Source organism: Lipotes vexillifer, unplaced genomic scaffold (genome assembly GCF_000442215.2).
Source record: "Lipotes vexillifer unplaced genomic scaffold, Lipotes_vexillifer_v1.1 scaffold972, whole genome shotgun sequence".
Lineage (NCBI taxonomy): Eukaryota > Metazoa > Chordata > Mammalia > Artiodactyla > Lipotidae > Lipotes > Lipotes vexillifer.
The window spans coordinates 38238-54881 of record NW_006769413.1 but is presented as its reverse complement, the minus strand read 5'-3'; the positions used below and the strand labels follow the sequence as shown (position 1 = coordinate 54881).

Below are 16644 nucleotides of genomic sequence, written 5' to 3'. Positions count from 1 at the left end.
CCCGCTCTTCCTGATCTATGAAGTCTTGTGATGACACGAATACACAGAGTCCATGTTGGAAGCCTCAGGCCCCTCCCGGTGTCTCGTATTTCACCGGGGAGCCAGCTGGGAAGGAGAAGGGCAGTGTCCATCTGGGTGTGGGGGGACAGGTTAGGCTGGGCTCTCAGAGTTGCTGGCTGTCCTGGCTCCACCTCAGGTCTGAACTTCCTGAATCAGGGCGAGGGTGGGAGGGGTCACTCGCCCTGATGGCCCTGCCGGGTTCTAGCTCAGCACCTTATTTCACCTGAGTCAGGCGCCACGTCCTCCAGGACCCAAGCTAATAAACCAGACGCCCATGCTGTGTGCTCAAGAAAAGCATAGGGCCCGGCCCTGACCGCAGGAGCCAAGTGGCTCTCTTCAGCTTCACACACATTGGACCACAGTGTGCCTGCCTAGGATGCTGGCTTCAATGACAGCTTGACTGTGGACTCTGCTGGACCTGGAATTGAATCTCAGCTTCACCATTTACTAGCTGGGTGACCAAGGGCATGTTATGTACCCTCTCTGAGCCTCAGGGTTGCTCCTTTTTTTATAGCAATAATACTGGTACGTCCCTGAGGCAGTTGTTATGAGGATGCGAGGTCTGTGCCTAGCACTATGCCTGCTGGTCTCAGGATGCAGAGTGAAGTCGTTGCATCCACAGAAGGTCAAACAGAGCACTATGTGCACAGGGAGGAGAGAGGAATTACTTTTGGCCGAGGTACAGGCAGGGTAGAGGGGGTTAGAGGGCTGAATAGACCCTGGAGAAGCAGGACTTTGACAGCAGAGAAAATGTTCTAGGAGGCCCAGGAAAAGGACATAGGCAAAGGCCTGGAGGGAGTATGTCTTAGTCCACTTGGGCTGCTATAACAAAGTACCACAGACTGAGTGGCTTTTAAACAACAGAAATGTATTGCTCGTGGTTCTGGAGGCTGGAAGTCTGAGATCAGTGTACACCATGGTCAGGTAAGGGCTCTCTTCTCATTGTGTCCTCATATAGTGGAAGGGGTGGAGCTCTGTGGGGTCTCTTTTATAAGGTCCCCAATCCCATTCATGAGGGCCCCATCCTCATGACCTATTGCCTACCCCCAAAGGCCCCACCTCCTAATACCATCAGCTTTGGGGGTTAGGATTTCAACATATGAATTTGGGGGCAAGACAAACATTCAGACCACAGCAGAGTTCATATGGTGTGCTTGGGAGATGGGGTCATCTGGTGTGGCTGGGGTGCTGGGGTGGTGACCAGGGAGGGGAGTGGGCAGGAGGGGCGGCTGCAAAGGGAGGTTGGGAGCAGAGAGAGAAGGCTTGGGACACCAGGGTGAGCAGCTGAACTTTGAAGTGAGACTTGTGCTTCTCAAGCCATCCGAACATGAGCCAGGACACCGTGTATTCAGTGTGGAGGCACTACACGCTCAGGGGGGTCAGGGAAGGGGCTGGGGGGTGGTCACAGGGGCTTTGTGGAGGAAGTAGAGCCCAGCCACGCTGGGCAAATGCTGGAATATGGCTCGGCAGAGAGAAGGGGAGCACCCAAGAGAAGGGTATGGCTTGGGTACATGTCAGGGTGTAAAGAGAAAGGACACTGGGCTTAGGGGCACAGGGAGAGAGAGGATGGCCTGGAGCCACTGATCCAGAGAGAAGGGGATGACGTCACAGATCAGCGAGGAACTAAGCTCTTGCTCTTGCTGCCAGTCCAGCCGCCCAGAAGCAGCCGCTCACAAACCCTCGCTTTGCCCCTCAGGTGTCCTCCCCTCCCCGGCCTCAGGGCCAAGGATCTTGGCATTGGAGTCAGCACCCCCTGACACCCTGAGGCTGGAACCATGCCCCTCCTGGAGAAGGGCACACTGAGGGCCCAGGGGAAGCCCCTGCCCAAGGGCACACAGGGAGTCACATCCCAGACAGGGCTGGAACCCAGGTCTCCTAACTCCCAGCCAGCACCCTGAGCACCTACCCACAGCTCTAGTTTTAAGTGAGGAAACTGAGGCTCAGAGTCTGGAAGGGCTGACAGTTCAGATCCATCCAACACTCAGTGTTTCGATCTCAGCGTGCTCTCTGTGCAAAGCCCTTGTGGAGCACCGAGAGCACATGGAGCCGGGCATCCTCACCCAGGTCCTGGGAGGGGGGCTGTAAAGGCAGAGGACCAGCGGCTCCCAAGGTGGGGGGAGGAGGCCAGTCAGCGCTGCCAGGACCACTCTGACTGACCTTCCCGCTTCTGCCAAAGCCCCCTCCACGGGCAGGCCTCCCCCGAGCCTCTGCAGACCACACGGTCAACTTACTGCGCATCAGACATGACACACACAACCAAGGTTAAGAGGTCAGTCAGCACACCTACTATGCGCCAAGCACTGTGATACACACCAGGCCTAGGGAGGGAATCAGACCGAAGAGATACCGTTCACAGCACGCCAGGCCCACGTATCCCGGCAGGCCCTGCACACCCACTGCCACCCCTCCCCCACCCTCTACTTGTCTCACAACATTCAGAGGACACTGAAGGGATCTAGCCAGCCTCCACCCGCTCCCAGCTCCTTTTCCATATCCCCATCCCTTGAAGAATCTCCAGTGATGTCCATCCCCCATGTCCCTCAGGATCAGCCTCCCCTCCCCTGACAGCGTGAGGCGGTCCTCAGGAGTCTAACCCCATCCTTCCAGCGAGCCAACGGAACATACCCAAGCCCTTTCCCAAGGGGCTCCCATCCTGAGGGAGAGATGGGGGCTGTAACTCTCCCTGGCATCTGGCAGAATCCAGTTCTTTCCGCCGCTGGGTGATGTCACCTATTGTTGAAGGGCTGTGCTTTTTATAGCTTCTGCCGCAGCTAGGGAGGGCGGCTGGCAGGCGGTAGGGAAGGGCGCTATGGGTTTCCAAGCCTCGTGCTCCCAGCCCTTCTCCAGCAGCCACAGAGAGGTTTCTGACATCTCAAGGAGAGGAGAGAGTGATCCCAGAGGGAGGAGGAGGAGGGAGGCAGGCCCCTCTCCCAGGCTCAGCATCTTTCCTTTCCCTTCTATTCCTCTGCTTCTCCATCCAGCAGCTGCCCTCACCCCCCAGGTGATGCTCGTCCCCGAAGAACCTGGGGGTGGGCTGGGGCAGGATGTGAACCCTGCTGGAAGCAGCCGGAAGCCACCCACCACCCTGCTCCTACACATACACACACACACACACACACACACACACACACACACGAGCCTGAGAACCAATACCTCTCTGAGGTGAAAGGGAGCAACACACTCCTTTTAGAGATGGAAGGACAGCAGCCCCGAGAGGCCTTACCAATGCACTTGGCAGCTGCAGAGACACTACCAGTGTGCAGGTGTGGCTCAGTCGTTAGGCAGCCAGGCTCAGGAGGCCATAGGCCTAGGTTCAAATCCTGGCCCTGCCACTTCCCCTGTTTGTGATCTTGAAACAGTCCTGCTATAAAATGGGGACCATATTGGGCTTATCATGAGAACAAAATGGATATAGTGTTTCTTGGCTACGAAGAACTCCATAACCATTGAGGACCAAAGAGTTTAGATAACCTGCCCCGGTGAGGGCTGGCCAGAGGGTTGGAAGAGAGAGACACAGTGCTCTTCCCACTGTATCTCACTCTTTGCTTCTTGAGGCCCCAAATAGGCCTTCCAATCACTGGTTTCCAAAAAAGGCTAAGCTGAATGCTAAGCCTTAAAATGTAGGAAAGAAAATCCCCACCAGGTCTGCCTCTTCCCATTCAGAGCTAAAGGGGCGATTTGCCATCTATCCAGCTCGCCACCAGCCAGAGCAAGGGCTAGCCTGCTTCCTTACACGTGACTCATTGCTGAATCTGCTAATGGCCGGAAAGTTTCTGGGCTTCTCAGCTTCTTCCATTGGTTTGTTCATTGAACAAGTACGTCTTAGACGCCTATTATATTCCAGGCACTGTTCCTCACCCTGGAGATAGGGCAGTGAATTTAAAGACCGCACCCGTGTATGGAGGAGTTGACCGTCAGTGGGAGGCCTTGAAGGTTGTCTGTGACCCAAATGGGGTAATTTTTAGATTCTTGAGGCCAGGGAATGGCACCTCTTTTTTGGAACAGATGAGCAGAAAGACAGACCATGCCCTCTCCAGGCTGTCAGAGTCCATCCAGGGAAGAAGGAAGGGATTGGGCAGGGGCAGGGGTTCAAAAGAGAGAAGCAGGGCAGTTAGCCTGATTCAAATCCTGAGTTTGAATCCCAGCTCCCCACTTCCTGGCTGTGCAACCTGGGCAAGTTTCCTAACCTCTCTGTGCCTCATTTCCTTACCTGTGTAAGAATAGTCATTAATAATAATAGTAATAATAATAGGTAGCACATATCCTTTCATGTGTCCAGCCTCACATTTACCATTTCATTTAATCTGCTGGCAGCTACCTCTCAAGACTCTCAGCAGTAGATGCTCAATCGTGCTTCCTTCTGGGCCCTCAGGTGGCCTCTCTCACCTCCCTCTCTTAGGGGTGATTTGTTTCCCATGTTGGGAAACAGTTAAGTGGACAGAAGATAACAACATTTAAGGTAGACTTTGAGGTTCTACCTCTTGTTTAGGTGAGTGACGGTAAACTCAGTTTCTAGTAGTAAACAGAATAGTTGGCAAGAAATGAGGAGGTGGGAGTTCCAAGACCCTCTGGGCAAGACCCTCACGGTTTCTTTCGTTTCTTTCTTCTCGCTGCAGAAGAGACATGAGAGTTGCTCTGATCTCAGCCCCAGGCGGTGTTTCTGTGGATTTGTTGGATGGAAATCCTAGGGCCAATGGCTGTGTAATGTAGGACAGCTAAATTGGATGCCATCAGAGGGCAGTAACCATATCTTATACTTGCCTGTTCCTTCCCGCACTACTCCAAACGGGGTTGTTTTTGAAGTAAATACTAAGGACTTGGAATCCATATCTTTACCCAGCTACTTAGGACCACTGTGAACTCCAACTCCTTCTCTTAGCTCCTATACATCAGATACAGACAATAAGTAGTTTGTTTGCTGTAGCTGTGTAACAAGCATTTCCCCTAACCATAGCATTCTTTCCCTTAGAACAGTGTTGTCAGAGGGGGTGAGTAGGCCCTCACTAGGCCCTGGCCCTAAGTCACTAGCAGCCACAATCCTCAATGTATCAGAAAGCAGAGAGACCCAGCCAGACACCTTCCTAATCGCATAATAATTTTAAAGAGGAAATGTATTTGCATTCCAAAAAATGGAGACAGACTTCATACCACATTCATTGACTACACAGGGGGCCACAAAGCACAGATGAAAAATAGAAATCACATCTAAAATCTGACCCATCTAAAACTTGTATATAATCCTTAATTAATATTAAGCAAGCATTGTTAAGTATTACTAAGAGTGCTTAGTAATCTGCTTCGTAGGGTATATATTTAGTCTTCATAACAACTATAACGTAGGTGTAATTATTCTTACAGTTGGGAAGACTGACGTTCAGAGAGGCTAATAAGTTGGCTGAAGTCTCACAGCCGATAAGGTCGGAGCCTGGATTCGAATGGAGCTTGTAAGGCCACAAAGCTCTCACTTTCTTGGCCCAGCTGCTCCCTCACCCATGCACAGGGACACTTGGTTTTGCAGCTTTATAAACTGTCCCTTTCAGCCGCCTTGGCTTAGCCTTGTCTGCACGTGTCTGCTGTCAACCCCACAAGACTGTGAGCTACTTGAGACCAAGGACTGGCCCCCGGTGGCCAACACTGTGACCCAGGGAGGGGGAAGGCATATTTCGTTGGATTGATTGGAACTGAATTTAACTAAACAGGGCTCTGACCCAGGGACCTATGAAAGGGACAGTCCCAGGCCCAGCTGGCTTGCTGGAGAAAGCGCTTTTGCCACTTCTCCCCTCCCCTTCCTTCCAGAAATCCTGTTTGGGGATAGAGTTGAAACCAACTCTATTTGGTTTCCTGTTGAATTGAAGTAACCTCTCTGAGAGCAACCTCTGAACAGATCTATAGCGCTCCTCCCACACCCATCCACTCTTTGTTCCCAGCAAATCCCTTGAATATTTAGGGACTGGAATTCCTTTTCCAGCTACTTAGGCCCACTGTGAACTGCAGCTCCTCCTCTGAGCTCCTGTCGTGCGTGCTGCCAACTGTTAGCTGTAGTGGTGGATCAAACGGAGCTAGTCTCTTCCCCCCCGGTGATAACATTCAATGATGTCAAAAGCAGAGAAGTTTGGAAGATTAATACTGTCTCAGTGTGCAGAAGAGAAAACTGGGGCCCAGGGAGAGAAGTGGCTGGAATCAAATGGAGTTATGAGGCAAGACGCCTCTCTCCTTCTCTGTGGGACATTTTCCATTTGAGACCCCACTCTAGCAGTTATTGGTGAAAACAGCTCTTGGCTTCCCCCCTGCAGCCCTTCATTCCTCTGGACTTGGCGCCAGTCCGGGGGCTGAGCCTGGTCACAGACAGTGCCTGCCCTCTCCATCCCCTTGGCTTAGCCCCTCGGTTCCTAGGCAGAGCTGTCACGCCAACAAATCAGCTCCTATGGCTAGAAAGCCTCAGACTCACAAGGACCCTGAAGCTCAGTTTAGCTCAACCCGCACACCTCTAAAAGGTACATACCTCTCAATTCATCATCCTGTACCTGAGGATCCTGTACCTCAGAGAGGTTAACTGGCTTGTCCAAGGTCATCCAGCTGGTCAGTGGGATTAGAGCCTGAGTGGACCCGCCCTTCACAGCTTCCCCCTTGTCTCTACCTTACCCTGCACGTGATGCCATCCAGGGATGCCTCCGTTAGCTGGCTCCTCGGGAATTAGGCTGTTCTGGAAAAAGGCTTCCTTCTGAGCCTCAGCCCGAGCAGGATTTCTTGGGACGTCGATAACCAGGGATGACACACATGGCCTCTGGCCTCCTCTGCCACCCGCCAGCCTGCCCCACACCAGCCGGGCTGACCCTCCTGCGGTTTCTCTGCCCACTGTGCCTGAACCCACACACGGGGTCATTTTTCTGTCTCATCCTTCCCCACATTCCCAGCCTGTCTTTTCAAATGTGGGTCACATCCCCTCTTCTAATAACACTGTGCCTCCTGACCCTCCCACCCCGTCACCCCCAAGGCTGGATGCAGGGCCCCCAGCTCTGTGCTCCTGTAGTTTCTCTGCCATGTGCGCTCAGGAGCAGGCTATGGGGCAAGCTCAGCGCCCCTCCCATTGCCTCATTATCCCACGGCCTGGCTCATAAGAGGTGTGAGTGGAATGAATGAGACTCAACTTTTGGTTTCAAAGATTTTCTCAAAGGCCAGATTTTCTCCCCTTCCTAATCAACACTTATACACTGAACGACATGGGTTCGCGCGTGTATGTACTTGTCTGGCCATAGACAAGATCCTTTGCCCCCAAATGCCTCCACGCTGGCCTGCCTTTCTGCTCCTTCAAGTTTCCTCCCTTTGACCCTGAAAGCATCTCAAGCTTCCTGCTCAAGTGTAAACAAGGGTAGCCTATCAACACGGAAAAAGATGCCTGGTATTTCTAAGAATCAAAGACATGCAAATCCAAACAACAGGGTGATGGCATTTTTGATCTGATGGGCAGAAACCTGTTTTCGAAGGTATAGTTTTAGAGACATGGGTAAAAAAACACTCTCAGACTCTGCTGGTAAAAACTGGGACAGCTTTTTTTTTAAGTTTTTTCTTTTTAATTAAATTTAATTTTTTATTTTTGGCTGCGTTGGGTCTTCGTTGCTGGGTGCAGGCTTTCTCTAGTTGCAGTGAGCAGGGGCTATTCGTTTCAGTGCGCGGGCTTCTCATTGCGCGGTGGCTTCTCTTGTTGCAGAGCACAGGCTCTAGGCGCTCTAGCTGCATGGGCTCAGTAGTTGTGCGCACGGGCTTAGTTGCTCCGCGGCGCGTGGGATCTTCCCGGACCAGGGCTCAAACCCGTGTCCCCTGCATTGGCAAGGGGATTCTTAACCACTGCGCCACCAGGGAAGTCCCTGGGACAGCTTTTGAGGACAATTTTACAGTAACTAAAAAAGTGAAACACTTCTAGGCATGTGTCCTACAGGAATACTCACAGCCATGCACAAACTTGTATGACAGGCCTGATCATCATAGAATGAATTGTAACAATGAAAAAAATGGGCAGAGCCCAGGTGTCCATTAACAGAAGTTGATTAAATCCATCACAGCATGGCCACATAACAGCTGTCCCCTCTGGCCACTTAAAAAAATAAGGTAGAGCCATGTGTAGTGGTGTGGCAAAATGCCCACTAGCACTTGTTACATGAGAAAAGCAAGTTGCAGAAGCACATATATCATAGCACACCTTTGAGTAAAAAAGACAGAAATGTGGAGGATGGGGGAGGTATTGTATGTATGATGTGTATGTGTGTGTGTGTGTGTGTGTGTGTGTAACACAAGCATTAGTCTCCGCTCTTCAAGGGTCACCTTCCTCTGGAACATTTGGGGACAAGAAGAATGAGTGTCTTCTTGGTGACTACTGAGTCATCTACCTTGGTCCCCACTCCACCCTCCCTGCCATTTCCAGACGAGACCTTATCTCAGAAGACCCTTGAACAGGGCTGTCGGGGAAATACCGTAGGGCATGCTGGGCCCCCTTTCCATCACCTCCCTCCCCCAGGCTCCTGCCACCATGCAGGCTTATGTGAGTGTTGGGCTTTCCTGGAGAGCTGGAGCAACCACAGGAGATGATTCAATGAGGACAGGAAAACCTCAAACTGTCCCCTAATTATAAACTTTTTCTCAAGTATGTTTTTGAAACTGAGAATGGTACTCCTAAGGGTGACCCCTAATCCTTGACTGGACCTGGAGCCTCCCATGGTCTACATGTGCCGAGCTGGGTCTTCGGGGGAACATAACATGTGGGAAATACTCATTTCTACAGTCTGAGGGTAAAGCACCAAGACGGGAAACCCACAAGGGAATTCCCTTAGAGGTACCCCCGGTTCCCAGCCTTGCTCCCCTGTCTTCGGGACTGCCTTTGGCTTCCTTTAACATGTTTTTCCTCTTTATTCACAGCCTTCAGAATTATCGTCAAATGGCTAATATTCCATATTGCTGTGACATATTAAATTGTTTCCCTAATGTTGGTCACTTGGAGTATTTCTGAATTTTCTGTATTGCAATGAACATCTTCATGCATGGAGATTTGGGCTTATTTTGAATTTTAAGAGTGAAATTGCTAGATCAAGGAATATAATACAAATGTCTCTATTGTTCCTACTAAGGATTGCCGAATTGCTTCCAAAACAGAGTTACTGATTTGTAATACTACCAACACCAACTGAATCTATAAGTTCCCGTATAATCTTGTCAGTACTGTTTTTTTTTCTTTCTTTCAGTTGGCTATTTTAGAAGATTATAAATGGTGTCTCAAAGCTGTCTTCCCTGTTTTTCTCCTTACTGGCAAGGGTGGAGTTCAGATTTTCAAAACGTTTGTGTTAAAGGTGTCCTAAGCTATAGTCACATGTGCTTTTTCTTCCCCACCCAGTTAGATCATAATAAGTAGCATTAATGATGATGATAACAATTATAACAAGAACTATAATTGCATAGGTCTTTAGAGCACTTTATAGTTTACAAACTCTTACAACCACTATCTTATTTTATTCTGCCAGTAGGCCAGGCAAGGCAAAGTCCCCCCCCGCCCCGCTCCATTTATAGATGAAACAGTTGAAACTTGCAGGGTATGCTTGGCTTGAGAAACAGAAGCCTACCAGCGTTGACGTAAATAATCAGGGGGTTATTCAAAGATCGCAGAGAAATTGCTCAGCTTCTCTCTCTCCAGGGCCGCATGATTGCTTCTCTCTGCTTCTCTCCACGAGTTGCACCCTCCTCTCTCTTCTTTGCTTCTTTATCAGCATCCATAAGACTGGTAATAGCTGCATCCAGGCTCTGCATCCTTTCGGCTCAGGCTCCAGCATCTCATCGGTCTCTGCCCCTCGGTTCATCATCTTTCAGGAGAGACTCTGGGCCTCCCAGTCTCCCAGATGGGTTTCCCTCTGCTCAGGTGTCCATCCCGGGTGGGGAACAGAGTGAGGGACAGGCCATGTGGTACAAACAGAGGCGCTGGGGCTGAAGGCGCTATTACAAGGGTGTGGAAGGGAAGCAGAGATAGGCTTTGAATACAGCACTTGCTAAAAGCTGCTCCATGTGTGATCCTCTGGGCCTGGCTAGACAATAACAATCACGATATGCCAGTAAGAACAGTCGCCAAGGTCTGCAGAGACTTCTTGGAGAAAACTCTCCCAAAGGCACAGAGGAGATGGTCTCTTTTCTCTCTAGCCACACCCTGCAACCTCCCCGCCCAGGCCTCAGTCGGGCTCTGCCCATCACCCTGGCCAGGAGATACCTTACTAGGCAGATCTCCGAAAGCCTGGTGTCTGAGGAAGCGGGCAGCAGGGGCTTCTCCTGGCCCTGCCCATCCAGCTGAGGCCCTCCTTCCCCTCTGCAGGTGCGGATCTGGGAGATCCCCGAGGGCGGGCTGAAGCGGAACATGACGGAGGCTCTTCTGGAGCTGCATGGGCACAGCCGGCGCGTGGGGCTGGTCGAGTGGCACCCTACCACCAACAACATCCTGTTCAGTGCTGGCTATGACTACAAGGTGGGCAGCCGGTGGGCACTGTGGCCAGAGCCGGCTCGGCGGGGAAGTGGAGGGAGAGAGAAAGGCACTTTGGGGGGCCTGTAGGGAGCATTGTTACTTTCCCGAGCCTGTTAACCAGTATTGTCACATCCATTCATTCGCTCATTCAACAACACAGCTGAGCATCTTCCGTGCGCCCGTCATTCCTGGGGTTCACAGAGGCTGGAGGCATCTTTACTGCTGTCTCTGGCACTGATACATTGGAGAAGAATGCCCACTCCGTGCCCACACTCTCTGCCTGGCCACTTCTTAACCAAGAAGTGGCTGCTTCCCTCCTAGTAGGAAAAAGAAGCATCCAAAGCTGCTGGTGGGGAGAATGGAGCCCCAGCCCCTGCCCCCAGGCATGCCCTCAAAAGAGGTGTGCCAGCCAGTGGAACCTGGCCAGGAACACTCACCCTTCTTGCTAGAAGCAGAAACTGAGCCCAGGCTGGGGCTGGGATCTGCCCAAGGGTAGTTGTGGATTTGTGTGACAGGGACGCATCAGCCTTTGATATAGAACCCACCGACACCATCCCGCATCCCAGCACATCCAACCCCGCATGGAGCGTCTCTCCCAGGGCCATCGGGTGCAGACTGGGGACAGCCACCCCGTGCCAGCAGCAGCAGGGCTGAGCCCGCCTCCTGTGTATCCGCCCTCCCAGGTCCTCATCTGGAACCTGGACGTGGGCGAACCGGTGAAGATGATAGACTGCCACTCGGACGTGATCCTCTGCATGTCCCTCAACACCGACGGCAGCCTGCTTACCACCACGTGCAAGGACAAGAAACTGCGTGTGATCGAGCCCCGCTCCGGCCGCGTTCTGCAGGTGAAGCCCCGCGTCTTTCTCGAGGGGAAGGAGAGGTACTGGGACCCAGGGCTCTGCTTTCAGCCAGCCCTGGAGGGAAAGGCTGTGCCAGCTCCCCTCTCCCGAGCACCTGGCCTGCACCTCTGGGCACCACTCCATCTGTTCTGGGCCCTTCTCCGCTCATGGGAGCCCTGCCTTGTTCTGGAAGCGGAGGGACCTCAGTAGCCTTCCCACAGACTCCACCCCTTTCCCCAGATGGGATTCTGCCTGCTCTGGGGGCCAAACTGGTAACCCCCTTCAGCACATGAATCCCTGGGTGTTGACCATTGTAGGCACAGGAGGAGGGGACTTTGGACTCACTGCCCGGCCACCTGCATGGGACGAGCCTGGAGAAAGCGGCTTGGGGTGTCAGTCCCAGGGACAGCTCCGAGAGGGGAGGTGGATGGTGAACTTAGCTCCAGTTTTGGTCTTTTACTCTGGGTCTTAACTCTGAGGAAGGGATTAGATGTCATTTGGGGGTAAGAAATTTACATTTCTTGAGCACCTACTGCGTGCCAGTCATGGAGCTAGATGGGATGGAAAATTTGGATGAAATCTGAGGTTTACCTCCAAACACAAGAACGATTGGTGCGTGACCTGGTTGTGTTTATCTTGGAAAAAGCCAATATTGCAGGACCAGAATGTCATCTGCTACTACAAACAATAATCACCGTAGTCATTAGCGTCGTTAGTGTTAGCCACCATTTACTCAGAGCTCATTGTGTGGCAGGCGCTGTGCCAGGGTCTCCCCATCGTCCCTTCATTTAATCCTCTGAGGTGGGTACTGTTGCTCTTCCCATTTCCCACATGGAAACGCTGCCCCTTGGAGAGGGGCTGACCTGATTCTCACAGTTACAGGAAGAGCTAGAATTCAAACCCGGACAGCTGGACCCCAGAGCCCATGCCAAGCAGAAAAGATGTAAGAGAGCAGAGACCCCAACCTCCTTCTCACAGATGTGGACACATGCCCGGAGAGGGTGAGGGACTCCTCCAGGGTTACACTTTTTCGGCAGAACTTGGAACTAAAGTCCAGAGCGAGTGACGCCAGCCTGGGTCTCTGCACTGCCTCTGGTTCCACCAGCCTCTGGTTCCTGCCTCACGCTGACTCATCCTGGCCAAGGGCCGCCATGTGTTAGGAGGGAAAGGAGGTGTCATGAGTCCAGAGGCAGGAGAGAAGGCAGAGGATGGCCCAGTTAGAAGGAGCCCCCGGTGAAGTGAGTCGCCCCGCAGTGAACCAGCATGAGTCCCTGGCCTCCTGAGCCTCGAGCTCTCCATCCTCAGAGAGTCCTTGCAGTAGGTATTGTTGTGACAGTTCAGAGATGCCTTGGTGAGAGCACCTGGCACCCAGCCCAGCTCAGGCCCTGCCTGGGACTTGGTCCAGTTAGTTCCCTCCTTCCCCATCCCCCATCTGCTCTGGGACCTGGCAGCGAGGCCTGGTTTCTTGGTCCCCAGCCTCCATTGCCCCACAGCACCTGTAGTCATTTCCTGTGGCTGCTGTGACAAACTACCACAAGCAATGTGCCTTGCAACAACAGAAATTGATCATCTCGCAGTTCTGGAGGCCGGAAGTCTGGCTCCCTCCGGCGGCTCTAGGAGAGAAGCCTTCCTGGTCTCTTCCGGCTTCTGGTGGCTTCCTTGGCTTGTGGCCTCACCTCTCCAATCTGTGCCTCCGTGGTCACACTGCCTTCTCCTTTCTGCGTCTGTGGAATCTCCCTTTACCTCTCTCTTCTAAATAAGGACACTTGTGATGGCATTTAGGGCCCCCGTGGATGACCCAGAGGTTCCGGGGATTAAGACATGGACGTGTGTTTGGGGGCCACCAGGCAGCCCAGTCCAGCACCCTATTGTCTGGGGCCTGGCTCACCAGCTCTCTGTCCCTGCCAGGAGGCGAACTGCAAAAACCACAGAGTGAACCGGGTGGTCTTCCTGGGAAATATGAAACGGCTTCTCACGACGGGGGTCTCCAGGTGGAACACGAGACAGATCGCCCTCTGGGACCAGGTCAGCCGCAGGGAGGCCGGAGCGGGTGGGGCAACATCAAAGCGTTGTTACTCCAGGGGCTTTGCTGGGATTGGGGAAGGCGAGGTGCCATCCTGCCTGGATACGGGCTGATACTGGCCCCCGGCCCACAGGAGGACCTGTCCATGCCCCTGATCGAGGAGGAAATCGATGGGCTCTCCGGCCTCCTGTTCCCCTTCTACGACGCTGACACACACATGCTCTACCTGGCTGGAAAGGTAGGAGAAGATGGGGGAGGGACAGGGACAGGCTGTGGGAGACCCCTGCCCCCATTGGGCCCCCACTCCTGCCCTACCTCCCAAGAAGAGCCTAGCCTCTCTGCCCTTCCCCTGACCCAACATGGGTCAAAACCTACCCTCAAGTCGGACACTCATTCTGTTGAGGTGTCACTGACTGAGAATTCCTTTAGGGGTGGATTGGAGTGGGGTTTTACTTGGGAATAAGGATCAGAGCCTGCCGTGAATCATCCCTAATGATGGGATTGGAGGCACCTGCCAGGAGATCTTGTTAGAAAGTCTGTCTGTAGGCCCGTGACCGTGCACGCACGGGCACAGCACCCGACCTCCACCCCACCGCCCCCAGCAAGTCCCCTACTGGGGACCTAGAGGTCAGGCCTCCCTGGTCTTTTGACCACCTCGGAGGCATGGCAGAGGCTCTTTTCAGCAGCCCGCTGGACCAGGACCTCTCTTCCTTCCTCACCTCCCTCCCCACATCCGGCCCCTAGGGAGATGGAAACATCAGATACTACGAGATCAGCACCGAGAAGCCCTACCTGAGTTACCTCATGGAGTTCCGCTCCCCAGCCCCGCAGAAAGGCCTCGGTAAGGGGGTTCGGGGGCTCTTGCGGTTGTTAGGCTGTAGAAGGAGACACTGGAATTTGGCTTTTGGGCCACCCTGCCCCCAGAATGAAAAGTCAGGCTCAGAAGGCCACGGCTCATGGGCAGGTCAGAATGGAACCTCTGGGTGCCGCCCTGAGAAGGTCAGCCTGCCCTTCGTCAGCCAGCCTGCAGGCCGGCTCCGCCAGCCCATGGTGCTTGGTGTGCTCCGCCATCTCTGGCCGTCAGCAGCCTGCAGGGGTGTGCGTGGTACCTTCATTCCCATTTGCAGATGGGGAGGCCAAAGCCCATTGTTGTTCTGACATGGTGGGAGGAGGTTCAGTAACTAAAGGTCAGAACGGGGTCCAGGAGCATGTCCCTTCCTGAAGCCTCTGGGAAGTCAGGACCCTCAGTCCCCCAAAGCAGCTCTGTCCTTGCCTGAGAAGACAGGAGGAATTCCAGGGTGTCCCCCTCACTGCATCCCCAGGTTCTCAGGCAAATCCCATAGAGGGCTCCAGGATTGACGAGTGTAGTGAGTCCGTCCTTCACGCCCTACACTCTCCCACCACTAAAGCCTTACAGTGAAATCTTCATGCCCAGTGACTCACACTGGCAGTGCATCCGATTCAGCAGTCTCCCATTTGGGGTCCAAATCACCCAGGGGAAGAAATCTCTTCAGGGATCTGTTCCCTCCTCTCCTTAGAATTTGAGTCTGGCTTTGTCCCTCTGAGGATCTGGGATTATGGACACGGCCTGAGGGCCAGCTTCAGAGACATCAGGGCTGGAGGGGCCCAAGGACCCCTCTCAGGGACCAACAGCAAAATGGAGGCCCAGAGATATGCCTGAGGTCCGAATGACCATTCCACTGACTTCACCCTTCCCCAGGGCTCTGTCATCCCCACCTCCCTCACTGTCACCCCATCATCAAATAGTATAAAAATCAGCCTGGACTTTGGAGTCCAAGCTAGGTTTATATTCTGGTTAGGGACTGTGTCCCTAACCCCTCTGTGTCCCAGTTTCCTCGTCTGTAAAATGGGGATAATTAAACCTACCTTGAAGAGCTGTTGTAAAGCTTAGAGATCATGTATACAAAACACCTGGCAGAGTACTTGGCTCCTGTTCCTTCCTGTAGTCATTCAACAGACATGTACTGGGTACCAGCTGTGTGCCAGACCCTGGACTGTGCCAGACCCTGGACTAGTCCAGGGGTAAAGTGATAAATAAAACAGAACACAGCCTCACCCACATCCCACTGAGGGACAGACAGACAGTAAACAAATAAGTAAGGAAAATATTGGATGGTAGTAAGTTCTAAGAAGAGAATCAGATGGGGTAATAGAACAGAGAGTGACGGGGGCTGTTTTAGACCCGGTGGTCGGGGGAGGTCTTGCTGTGGAGGTGACATTTTAAACTGAGATCCGAAAGGCAGGAAAGGGGAAGAGTAGTGCCAGCAGAAAGAACAGTTAGTGCAAAGGCCCTGAGGCCAGAAAGAGCCTGGCATGTTCTAGGAGCAGAAGGGAGGTGAGTGTGGCTAAGCATAAACATGTGGAAGATGGGTAAGTGTTAGGGGATTAAGCTGGAGAGATGTGCAGGGGCCAGATCCCATGGGATGCATTAGGCAGGGTATATTAGAGTTCTCCAGAGAAACAACCAAGTATATTTATAAAAGGGGAATTGCAAGGGTTTGGTTCACGTGATTATGGAGGCTGAGAAGTCTCACAATCTTCCCTCTGCAAGTTGGAGGCCCAGGAAAGCCAGTGGTATAATCCAGCTCAAGTCTGAAGGCCTGAGACCCCAGGGAGCCCGATGGTGTGAATCCCAGTCCAAGGGCGGGGGATGAGATGAGATGTCCCAGCTCAAGCAGCGAGGCAGAGAAAAAAAGGGCAAATTTCTCCTTCCTCTGGCCTTTGTTCTGTTCAGTCCTGCGATGGGTTGGAAGATGCCCACCCACATTGGGGAGGGCCATCTACTTTACTGGGCCCACCGACATTAACCATCACCCAGAGGAAGGAGTTGGGGTTTCACCGGGAACTCGTAGAATTTTCTTTTTCTTGGGTGGATGGGTAGGTGGGAGTGGGACAGTGTGATGTGATCTGAAAGGTTGGTTTAAGATTGCTCTGGCTTCTGTAGGGAGACTGGATCTTGAAAGGGCAGGAGGGAGGCAGAGAGACCAGTTAGGAGGCCGCTGTGGACTTCTAGGCAAGAGAGAATGGTAACTAGGGGGATGGCATGGGGATGAGGAGATGAGGATGGATCCAGGAGATGTTTAGAAAGTTAGGTCAGCCCTGGTGGCGTGGCGCAGTGGTTGAGAGTCCGCCTGCCGATGCAGGGGACATGGGTTCGTGCCCCGGTCCGGGAGGATCCCACATGCCGCGGAGCAGCTGGGCCCGTG

At 53.0% G+C, this 16644-nt stretch overlaps 1 protein-coding gene across 1 annotated transcript in view; it reads left to right on the top strand.

The window, feature by feature from the left end:
- CORO2B (coronin 2B) overlaps positions 1-16644 on the top strand; it is a 74275-nt gene that overhangs the window by 50704 nt on the left and 6927 nt on the right. Inside the window, exons 4-8 of the mRNA XM_007445598.1 lie at positions 10406-10555; positions 11236-11400; positions 13303-13419; positions 13551-13655; positions 14162-14258. Coding sequence (XP_007445660.1) covers positions 10406-10555; positions 11236-11400; positions 13303-13419; positions 13551-13655; positions 14162-14258 — 634 coding nt within the window. The remainder of the gene's footprint in view (positions 1-10405; positions 10556-11235; positions 11401-13302; positions 13420-13550; positions 13656-14161; positions 14259-16644) is intronic.